Here is a 12,567-nt window from a genome sequence, read left to right on the forward strand (position 1 = left end):
GAGGAGAACACTTGATGATAAAAAAAGACAAATAGTTGCTGTTTAGATTTGTATTGCTACCTTGCCAACGTACAACATATGCTTTTGAATAATCATCCCAATTTTTTATATTTCGATATTGTTCTTTTCATCCTAATATTTGTATATCATTATGGTTAAATATGAGAACAGTTGTCACTTTTTGGGCTGAACATCATGACATCAAAAACAATAGTTGTAAAGGATAAATAGCACAGTTCATCTGATAATCCGGGAGAGTAAACCTCGGTCAGGTTTCAGATTGGAGAGGCACGGATTACTCTCTGCCCATCACATCTGTCACAGGAACTGCGATGCTGTGTACTATAATTGCCCTTTTGACATTCACAATATTAGCCTTTAAATATGACATGTGAGTAGTGTGCATGTGAAAGGATTGTGTATCTATGATGCCATGTCCATCCTTTATGTATTTCTTTAGATAATACTTGATTTTGTGTGTAATATAGAATATTTTCGTTTTTTTTTTTAATAGAATATCTTTCCATCCACTAACTTTAGTTACTTAAGACTTTAGATAAACATCATTATCATCAAGAGTTATTAAGAACTGCTACGGCAGAACAAAATACCTACACTTTTCATTTTCCAAATGCATTGGTGCTAATTGCACTATGGAACACCCAAATATTTGTCTTGGATGAACACAAAATGTAACAAAGGGTGATGCATGATGTTGGTGCTGTTCCGGAAAATTAGGCTCTGATGTATGAGTAGCCTATTTCAAAACGTCCTGCCCATCTGTGGGCAATGACCTTGTTTAAAGCAGGATAGTCCTTTCACTCCCTTAGTGAGTGTGCATGTGTGTGTTTTTGTGCTGCTTGAGTTTGTGTCTACAAGACAGTGAGGGGCAGACGGAGGCAGGCACGCCCAAATGATGGTGTTGAATGACGCCCGTCTGTTGCTTCTTCAGTATTTCGGTGCGTCCTGCGATTGGTGGAGGACGGGATATGGTACCCAGGGCTGGCGCGCCATGGGCGGGTGGATGGCCTGTTTATAAACCCAGATCTCTCCTCGTGGGCGGGAACAGCAACAGTAGAGAGTGAAAGCGGAGGGACAGAGTGAGAGAGACGGTGGAGGAGAAGAGGCTGTGGTGGCAGCTGTGGCTGACCGGGGATCGCGGAGGGGGCGAGGCGGCCGCCCCTGAGTGCCTCTTCAACCGTGCATGGACGACCACCTCAGCCTCCTGCAATCACCCCCGCTGAGCGTTACCAAAACCCGGGGCGACAATCTGGTGAACCACGGATACAACGAGACAGAGACCGACGTGATGACGGTGGTGGCGTGTGACAAAATGCTGGAAGAGTCGGCGGCTCTCCCGGGCCACCACTCTCTGGACCGATATGAACCGGATCATGAATGCTGCGAGAGGGTCGTCATCAACATCTCGGGGTTACGCTTCGAGACCCAGCTCAAGACTCTCTCCCAGTTTCCAGAGACACTTCTGGGAAACCCCAAGAAGAGGATGAGGTACTTTGATCCTCTCAGAAACGAGTACTTTTTTGATCGAAATCGCCCCAGCTTTGACGCTATACTTTATTACTATCAGTCTGGCGGGCGCATCAGGAGACCCGTCAATGTGCCCATTGACATTTTCTCTGAGGAGATCCGCTTCTATGAGCTGGGTGAGGAGGCTATGGAGAAGTTCAGGGAGGATGAGGGCTTCATAAAGGAGGAGGAGCGACCGTTGCCAGAAAATGAATTTCAAAGACAGGTGTGGCTGCTTTTTGAATACCCAGAGAGCTCGGGTCCCGCGCGGGGCATAGCGATAGTGTCTGTCCTGGTTATTCTCATCTCCATTGTCATCTTCTGCTTAGAGACACTGCCGGAGTTCAGGGACGACCACAGGGATCCGATCACTATTGCACCTGCGATTAATGGCACACTCCCGTATTTCACCAGCCCATTCTCTGACCCTTTCTTTGTTGTGGAGACGTTGTGTATTATTTGGTTCTCTTTCGAGCTGCTGGTGCGCTTCTTTGCGTGCCCTAGTAAAGCAATTTTCTCAAAAAACATCATGAATATTATTGACATTGTGGCCATCATTCCCTATTTCATCACTCTGGGCACAGAGCTGGCAGAGAGACAAGGAAACGGACAGCAGGCCATGTCATTAACCATTCTGCGCGTAATTAGGCTTGTTCGGGTGTTTCGCATCTTCAAACTCTCGCGTCACTCCAAAGGGCTCCAGATTTTAGGACAGACTCTGAAGGCCAGTATGCGTGAGCTGGGCCTGCTCATCTTCTTCTTGTTCATCGGTGTCATCCTCTTCTCAAGTGCTGTCTATTTTGCTGAAACAGACGACCCAGATTCAGGGTTCAGCAGCATTCCAGACGCATTCTGGTGGGCTGTTGTCACCATGACTACCGTGGGCTACGGGGACATGCACCCTGTGACCATCGGGGGGAAGATCGTGGGGTCTCTCTGTGCCATCGCTGGTGTGTTGACCATTGCTCTGCCCGTGCCTGTCATTGTCTCCAACTTTAACTACTTTTACCACAGAGAGACGGAAGGGGAAGAGCAGGCACAGTACCTGCACGTGGGCAGCTGCCAGCCCCTCGCGGACACAGAGGACCTGAGGAAGTCTCGCTCCTCTTCCTCACTCAGCAAGAGCGAGTATATGGTGATAGAGGAGCACGGGATCAACAACACGTTCAAACAGCAGCCCAACTTCCTCACCACCACGCAATACAACTCGGAAAATTGTGTGAATATAAACAAAAAGATTTTCACCGACGTGTAGCCAATTATTGAGTCATAGCTCTGAACGCAGGAAGGGGTAGTGTGTAAACACACAGCTGTTTCTGTCGCTATGCTACAGCGTGCGGAAGCAGCGGTAGATCAGATGAATAAACAAAGGAATAATGAGGGAGGGGAAGCACAATCCTGTCAGTTAAGAGACGCTGCTTTGTGCTCCATTCACAAAATCTGTCCTTTTCATTTCGGTGATGATGATTCATAATTCAGTTTTACTTTCGCGCTTGGAGATAAATAACTCATTTAAAATATTAGGTCTAGTATTCTTCGGTGAGTTAGGGAATTTACCTGTTGTGCATTGTGAAATTGCATCATTTGCATACATCATCAAAACAGCCTATTAGAAGCTTTATAACTGAAAGATGAGTAAAAATGTATGGTACTCGAAGAGCACTCACATTGTAGCCTACGTGTTATGAGTCGTGATTCATAGCCTATAATATTCAGAATCATTTAAATATGTGTATATTGTGTTTTTACACATGTAATGTCACAGTTTTGCATATTATCTAAATTAGACCGTTCTGTGAGATGACTTAGGCCTTATTGTACGTTAAAGTCTAGTCAAAATGTTACTGTCTTTAAAAAAAATCCCTTTTTCTTTCATATCCTGTCACGGTGTGATATAAACACAGGGGCCGCCTGCTTTCAGTCATGGTGCAGGACACACTGAGAGTGGATAAACACAGCGCACACGTACAGTGATCAAAGATGGAGCGTGCTTCTCTTTGGATGCCTCAAATATAGTTATGCCCGCTGTGATGCAGTCGCCATGGAGACGTCCGTTTCCTCGGTAACCCCAGTCACCGTTGCCATGGCACCCTTGTTTCCACAGAAACCTTCCAGATGGCTTGCAAGCTATATCGGAGATTGTTATCAAAGCTTGTATTGAGTCTCTAATAAGACATTAGCCTACGATTTGCGTGCGTAAAATACGAGCCCCAAAAATACCGAGCATTGACGCACAAAGCAAATTGGGATAACAACGTCTGTTCACACAATTGCCACTATTAACTGGGTCCCGAAATGAACCAGGCACCGCTTGGAGACGTGCTAAACCGGAAGATGTGGAAGGGGAGGCAGCGCGTGAGGAATTATGAATGAACTGGGAGCACGTTGTGTCTGGCTGTCCTGAGTGCGCTACTGCAGGCGCTCAGCAGAGGCTGCTGTTCTCCCACTGATAAACATGGTAAGTTCTGAACACTGTCACTCAGGCCCTGGCCTCTTTAGAACCCTCCCTTTACATTTAGTCATAAAAACAGTTGTTTTACTGTGTGGGTTTAATGGGAATGCCAATACATTTAGGTTAGTTCAATATAAAGAGTGTCACCTTAATGACATTTCATCCCAGTAATATAAAAGCATAATACAAGCAAGAGGTTTGTTTTTTGTCCATGATCTTATTCATGCAGCACACGTTGCATACATGTTTAAGCCTTTACTGGCCTTAGTGTGTGGGTTTTCCTATGCTATGTAATGGGGCAGATGCTCCTGCAGTGCGCCCAGGTTGTCTTTAACCTTCAGATGACTGAATAAGGGCACCAACAGCATGCCCACCCAACCTGTCTCAGTGCTGCCCCCTGGTGGCTACCATCTCCTTAAAGAACAGGTGGCTCACCTGATGTCTCTGACAACATTTGACAGTGATGTCAAAAAGATTCAAAGGTAACATAACCATGAGATATCTCACAACAAGAGCAAATTCAGAGCTGCCATTTAACAACATTGTTAACTGCATTGAATCTCGCATTCATGCTTATAAACGTGTTTATATTGAAGTGTGTGAAAAAAAAAAAACATTTAAAATTATTGTTAGTAGTAAAGCCTCTACCTTGCCTTTTTTCCTGTACCCAATTCCTATCTTTGGAACTGCTGCCCTGCTACCCTGCAGATTTATGTTCACTGTCACCCCTGATTGTGATTACTCTATCTCAAAAAGAGATGGGATGAGAGGGAAATATAACATGTTAAAAAGGCAGGATAGGGAATCTATCTATCAGCCATGTTCTGAATCTATTGAGTGTGACTCTGTGTGCACTTGAATGTGTTCTTGTGAGCATGCGTGTGGTAGTTGACTATTATACCTCAACACTCATGGCCGAGTGATAATTAGGGCATTCTCATTAGTTGGCTTACCCTAAAGGCAAAGTGGGAGGTCCCACAGAAAGAAACACCACGTCATAGATTATTGCTTTCCGTTTTAACCCCTGACCTTGACTTCATACATTTTCAGTGAAACCCTCTGTGTTGGTCATCAGTTAAATTGCCTGCTCATTTCTCAAATCAAATAAAAGCTCCAGAGAGAAGAATCACTGATTTATTGATTGTAAGCAAACTATATTTTTTGTCAGTCTGGAAGCTAATCTTATGAGCCTGGCGAGGATGAATTATCGAGAAAAGAACGCACATAAAAAAAGAACGGTAACATGCACTTTTGTCTTTTCAATTCCTATTCTGTCAAGCTCAGATAATGTGCAACATAGCAGCTCGCTAGTGTTTCACATTTGTTTCTGTCCAGATCCCTTATTACATATCCTAACATCTGCTCCTCTTTCTTTATCTTTACTAAAATGTAGGCATTTGGTTGATGCTCTTGTACAGGATGAATTGCAGTGCGTCATGTCTGATTAACTGCAAGACTGTAATGCTGTCAGTGGTGGCACTTCTAGAGAAATGTTGCCCTTGTCAAAATGGTCTCGCTCACATAAAATGTGCCCTCTTCACCTCCATTCTCCTCTCCTTATGATCTGACACTGTTTACACTTTGAGTTGTGCATGAGGGGTAAGGAGACAGCAGGGAGAAGAGCAGCATCCTTGCGTTGTTAATAAGATCACCAAACTATGTGATGGGTCTGGTTACTCTGTGTGGCTCTAACAATTTAGTCTTCTCTCCTCCCCATTCTCCTCTTCCTCCTCTCTCTCTTTCTCTCTCAGGTGAAAGTAGCTACATTTTTCTGCACAGACCTCCTGGAAACCCTGACGACCCCAATTGTACTGCCTCCCATTTAGGTAAACAGACTTGATTTGATAAGAAGAGTAAATATGACATTAGTGAACTTTACCCAACATTCACTGCTAACGACTTAGAATGGTGTTCTCTGTTTAGAGCTGTATAGATTACCCATTAACCTGCAGTGACCTTTTTTTCTCTATAGGGGCGCAATGACTCTGGTCTTCCTGATGAGCCAGATTGGCCAAAGCGAAGAGTTGAGACAGAACTCCCACTGGATCAATATTTCTTCCCCTACCCTCCTCCTGACTGGTGTCCTTAAACCCAGACTGGGTGCCTACCAGTTCTCCCCTTCCAGTGGTACACCACTCAATCCAAAATGCAATTGCTAGAATGACAAAAAAAAACTGACATATAATGTATTCCACATACAGTTTTGTAGCTGCAGTATTCTGACTGCTTTTCTTCTGGATTTGACACACTGTGAGTGGATCGATCACGCCGTCCAAATGGATTCAGGCAGTGAGAGAATTCAGCTGGATCTGTTTTATGGACTCTGGCATTTCTCTATACTGCTTTCCATATAAAATTCAGAAGGACGGGTTTAGGAAAAAGCCCGCAATATGGCAAAGAACATCTAATTCCTGGATTCAACGCAGATTTCTACCCATTCATGTTTTAAGGTAATGATATTCATTATGGACAATAACTGAAAAACAGATTTAGCCTCAAGTCAAAAGTGGCTAAAACTGAGGCCGACCGTGATTTGCTGATATTAAACTGTGATACAAATCAAAGACTGTTAGCCATATGCCTTTTGTTAATCTGTGTGCTCTGTATTGCAGATGATACAAATTGTATCTGTATTTGTATATTTGTAAGTGATACAAATACCTATGTATGTGTGCTGGTTGCAGCTATTCCCCCTGTCCTATACACATGGATATGTATATATACATGCACATACATGTATACACGTACCTATGAATGGCTCTGTTTTATCCCAGAGTGCACTGATACTTTGGGATGAGGCAGAATAACGCCAGTGGAAGGTTGTGTATGCCAGTATTTGTTCTGTGCTATTCTGTGCTGTCTTAAACATGACCCATATAAATAGATATCAGTAGTACTGTCATTATTTGCAAGGAGATTTTTTATTTATTAATGAGAAAATTGAACTGGGAAAATATCTTTATAAACCGTATTTCCTAGTATTTGTGTGGTTTTGATGATGTCATGATTAGAGACATTTGAACCAGCATTACCCTGTCTGTGTTGATGTTTCTGTAGAATTAATCCTCTTCTATAATTCACTTTGGTATGGTTTAGTATAAGCTACATATTTAATTTGGATTTCATTATTTAACAGGATGAAGGGCAAATAAGGGCAGACCAAAAACATCAAATAGTTTGCAGTAGGACATTAGAACAAGTAATAGCAGTGCTTACAATATAGAATGTGATTCTGTGTGTGATTATAAGTTGCTTTAATCATTCAATGTTGCTCTAATTTCCTAGATTTATAGGGGTATTATCATCCATAAATAAACAGAAAAAATTGTTTATTGTCATCATACTCAATAAAGTATGATGACTATAAACCCTGTATAGTGAACAGGGTTTGGTGTGTAGCCCTTGAGCAGCTGTCTCGTAAAACACAGGTTGGGGTTGTACTAAACAGCTGTGATGGTGCCAAACCGAAAATATCCTATTTGTAAACACAAATGAAATAGAAGTATGATAATAAAAGTACAAGCAACTATGCTCTATGACACCATTTCTGCATCCTCACCCATTTTAACATGTGCATGGAAAAGAGATGATTGCTTTTATGGCACAATATTGCAAAAACATTTGGCTTTTCCCTGAACTGCACAGCTGAACCATAACGAGAATTGAACTGTGTGTGAGTCCAGTGGAAAACTTCATATCATCTCTGTGCCGCAGGAGGTAAATATTAACATTCTAACAGAGGTTTACAGCCATCACACTGTCATCCTGTGTATGAAGCAAGTGTGCTTTATTGCTCCAGGGAGCCCACCAGCTCGCTAATAACTCTGCCATCTCTCTAGGCTATTGTGTGGCCACCAATATCAAAACCTTTTTTTTGCCATATTGGAAATGCTGTGATCGTTTTAATCTAAATACTCCCAATGTTTATCAGTGCAGCACAATTCATTTTCTCCAATTTAAACATTTAATTTGTTCTAACTGATTGGTTGTCTTTATTTGGCTATATTAAAAACATGTTAGTGAAAGATACAACTTCCTTTGAGATCACAAAAATACCGGTGATGTCATCAAAGCTCACCTCCAGCCATGGTGCTACATCAGGAAATCTCCATAGCAACAAGGGAGGGTTGTCTGCAAGATGAAGAGAGTGGCCATGGGAACAGATTCAGGTGCATTGAAGGGATCACCACTCAAGCTGTCTGTAATACTAACAGTAGTGTTTGTGTGTACAGGACTTCTCAGAAGGGTGGGCGTTGGCAGTGTGTGTCTATGTGTTTTGAGTTATTGTAAACAAGTGTGTGTGTGTGTGTGTGTGTGTGTGTGTGTGTGTGTGTGTGTGTGTGTGTGTGTGTGTGTGTGTGTGTGTGTGTGTGTGTGTGTGTGTGTGTGTGTGTGTGTGTGTCTTTGGCAGAGGATCAGTGTATTGCCAGTAAAGACAGATCGGGTGTCACCATCAAGTGTCTCCATTTGGAACAGTCGGTCTAAGTGGAGTCAAGACAATGCCAACACCCCTCAGTCCTGAGCCAACACCAGATTGTATACACACACATGCACACACACACACACACACACACACACACACACACACACACACACACACACACACACGCACGCACGTACTCACGCACGCACTCACACACACACACAACAGGGCTGTATGTCAGCAGCAGTTAATGATTAAAGGATATACCAACATTTATAGAAAAATAAAATGACTTTAACACTAAATAACTGATCTTTTTGTTGGAGGTGACATTTGGGGCAGCATAAATAATTATTTAACACAACATTGATAAATCATAACCTTTAAGTTGATATGTCAAACAGTTGCTTACACATTGATTACCATCAATGGGTTATTGCTGCCAAGCAGAGCTGAAAACAACACTGATAGTGAACAATCAAATAATGTTAGACTGCTTCATATAGAGCTGCCTATTCAATTAATACCCAGTATGATTATGACAAAAAGCGACACATTTCTTATTATCACATTGTTTTCACATTGTCATTTCATTCATTTATTTTGTTTCAAATATAAATTATAGCTGCTTTAAGGGTAGATTCATTGTTAATTTGTTATTATATAAACCAATGTTATAATTATGGAGAGTCTCTCATGAGACTCAAGTTGTAAAGCCATCTGAGACAAACTTTTGATTATATATTTAAAATGTATTTAGACTTTTATTGTTTAAACTTTTACCTTTAAAAATATTAACCTTTTGAAATTAGCAGATAAATGATTAATTTTCCAAAAATACTAATCAGGAGATAAACATTTCTACAACTTCCAAGTGCACTTTTCTCTGTGACTTTCAGTTCACTAGCAGAGCCACACCATTGGAAGCTGGTAACGATGGTTGCTAAGGGTGATGATGCTGTTGCTAGAGTGTCTTAAAAAAAAAAGTATTAGTTCTTGATGCTGATTGGCTCATCAGTTGCAGTTTCCAGCCAAAGGCCCAGGAGACGAGGCGGGACTCCCTTTAGAGGTACATGCAAAATAAACAGCAAAAATAATCTTAGACACATACACTCAAACACATGCAGCCACAAACATCAACATAATATACAGTATGTAACATATTCAGACCCAAATGTTAAGACACATTACTTTTTTCTAGTAGTTCGAAGGGTTAATTCGCTGCCAATCATTCCCAATTTTCTGTCAAAACAAACAGACAGATGGTGGAGAGGGTGATAGCGTGAAGCAGAGAGATGCTGCTGTGCTCTACTGGATGACTCATCACTCTGTCACTGTGACCTTTATCTGCTACCTCTCTACCTCTATTGTTCCCTTCCCTTCATCTCTTTTCCTGCACACTTCTAACTTCATTTACTGAGGACTTTGTTTGTCCCCTCTTCCACCAATCCCTTTTCTCTATGCCACTTATGCCGCTCTTCCTGGACATCCTCTAATGCTTTTCCTCCCTTTTCTTTCATCATGTGGTCCACCCTCTGGTCCCATCACCATCACTGCTTTAGGGTGAGGTGTTGCCTTCCCAAAGGGATGTATGCCGGCTCTGCCATGTTGTTACAACAAGTTGACGGAAGAAGACACAAACAGAACAGACTGCAGACTGATAAACATTAACTGTTGATTTCACAGAACTGACTAGTTAGGCACTTAACTGCTGCTCTCAGTATGGGAAGAAAACATTTGCTAGTGGAACATACTCTGCTTTCACTGCACATTTAATTAAGCATGTTGCCATTGTAAAGAAGATCTCTGCATATTGCACACATATGAAGCCATGCAAACCTCTTCATGCAGTATAGATATCATTAATGTACTCCCAAGTTTCCTCTCTAAGTTAGAGCCAAAGTTAAACCACGCCTCCAGACCAGTTAGCCTATTGATTTTTCCTTGTTTTTGAAGGCTGTGAGAACAACAGAAAATGAAACCACATCCAGAATCAATAGTGGAGTACTCTACTCTGAAGGTGAGGACATATCTCATCATCAAAACAGCAATCATAATCAGCCTGGTTGCTCTCAACAGGCAGGTATAGAACTTCCAAGGTCAATCTCTAAATATAGAGGGACCCTAGAGAGAGATGTGCCTGGAGAGACAGGAGAAAATTAGGAAAAGAGAATGAAGGGTCAAAATAAGTTGAAGTTCCTTTGCGTGCTGTCAGAAAGAAAGAAGAATTGCTGTTGTGGAGTGGTTAATTGGGCCAACATGCAATAATATTTAGGAATAGAAGGAGCATTTCCATGTGTTAACTGTTGTGGCATGTGAAGCTGTCAATCTGTTTAATTTGAGTGCCAAGGTGACAAATTAGTTTCCTTTTGTCCTTGTGACTTTGTCTTTATGTGTTTCAGTTTGTGCACTTCTGGTGGTGAGTGCATGCACATGCCAATACCATAGGTTACTACATCTGTGTGTGTGCGTGAGAGTGTGCTAATGGAGTGATCACCTGCCGCAGCACCAGCAGAGGTCATTCAGGACAAAGCTCTTCCCATCCCCTGCAGTCTGCTGTCATAAGTTGGATCAACACCCTCCTCTCTCCTTCACTCTGTCCCTTAGTCCCTCTCCTCCTCCCGCTCTCACTTCCACATGTTGTGCTGCATAGAAAAGGGTGGAGATTTTAGGTGTGCTGACTCACACTGACACATACGTAAATATGCTGATCATCTCAAAATTAACTCTTAACTGCGCTATTTGTAACAAATCAAACCATATAAATTCAGGGTCAATTTAATTGAATGTGCTTATATGATGGGGATATAATGTGAACATCATGGAGCTCTGAGAATTTCTGGCACTTTCCTGTTTGTTTTATTATTCCATCCACATTTCTGTCTAGACATTTTGAGGCTCCCCGCAGTCGGGGCCCCTGCCCAGAAGCTAGAGTACAAGCTGTCCAGAAAATACAATCTTAAATTGCCAAATCAAAAAAGGTTGCTTGGTTGTGGTTACAGCAGTCGTGTGGGGTCATTAGTTGGAAAGCATTCTTACATTTCTTTGAGGTTCCATCTCGTCTGCGCTGCTGAACACAAAACAGAATCAATTGCCCCGTTGACTGAGACTTGGCACGACCTTAAAGTGAGACAAACTGGAGACAGAATTGAAGATTTAAAATGGTTGAAGGATAAATGCCCTTAAACTTTCTGTTCAACTCTATGCCAGTGATATTCTACTGTTTACAGTATATAGATCCGGGGTTTTCAAAGTCTAACTGTTTAGGATCCCCCCCATGGACAAAATCAAGAAAACTATGCCCAAACATTCATATTTAAAAAATATAGGTTAAAGGAATCCATTGTTCCTTCTATTAAAACAGGAAGTATGTGTTATGGATTGAGTGAGTTATGAGTTATGTGAAATACAACTTGAGCCACACTTTAACCCTACATGTGTTGTTTATTGCAGCATTAAAAGTATGCCCCATTAGCTATTAGCCATTCCTGTTGGCAGTCTACCAATGCTGTACAGTGAAATAATACTAGATTGCCTGTACTTGCATTAAAGAACAGCAAATATTCAGCTTCGGATCTGTAAGAAACATGTTTTTTTTATGATTTCTCAGTGGATTTATGGACATTTTGTTTATTGATATTGGTGAGATGTCAGGTTTGAATATATTACAACTTTGACTTTCTCCTAATCTGCTTCTATTTACTGTGTTCTATACATATTTGTCTGGAACTGCCCCTGATACATTTCTCTTAAACAACAGGCATATTGTCTTTACAGTAAAAGTTAACGTTGTCCGTGTTTTCCTATTGTTTTCTTGATACGGGTTGCAGCTGAAGATGAAGTTCAGGTATAGTAAACCTAAATTATGGTTTAGGTAAAATATGTTCTATGGATTATTAATTTATGATATTTTTAAGGTAACTAAAACAAGTTGGTTGAGTTAAAGGGAAAACGAAAAGACTGGAAATGATCATGAACACTGACTTCTAACCAGCCTGTGCAAATTCAAAGTGGTTGAAAGAATAAAGTTCAACATTAATCATCAGGGGATGTGACTCACCCTTCCCCAACCCCAACCAACTCAATCTAATATACAATACTCTATGTGCCCTCTCCCCCACCCCGGTAGTAAAACTGTGTTATAAGTAATGGCTGAGAATGAGGT

At 41.6% G+C, this 12,567-nt stretch overlaps 1 protein-coding gene across 1 annotated transcript; it reads left to right on the top strand.

Moving 5' to 3' along the window:
• The first annotated feature begins 805 nt into the window (after positions 1-805).
• LOC104941544 (potassium voltage-gated channel subfamily A member 2) lies at positions 806-5,963 on the top strand. Its single transcript, XM_010766649.1, has 3 exons — positions 806-3,985; positions 5,731-5,805; positions 5,952-5,963. Exon 1 carries the CDS (start codon positions 1,205-1,207, stop codon positions 2,780-2,782), a length of 1,578 nt encoding a protein of 525 aa, XP_010764951.1. The 5' UTR covers positions 806-1,204; the 3' UTR covers positions 2,783-3,985; positions 5,731-5,805; positions 5,952-5,963.
• The last annotated feature ends 6,604 nt before the right edge of the window (positions 5,964-12,567 follow it).

Source organism: Notothenia coriiceps, unplaced genomic scaffold (genome assembly GCF_000735185.1).
Source record: "Notothenia coriiceps isolate Sejong01 unplaced genomic scaffold, NC01 NC01_scaffold00003521, whole genome shotgun sequence".
NCBI lineage: Eukaryota > Metazoa > Chordata > Actinopteri > Perciformes > Nototheniidae > Notothenia > Notothenia coriiceps.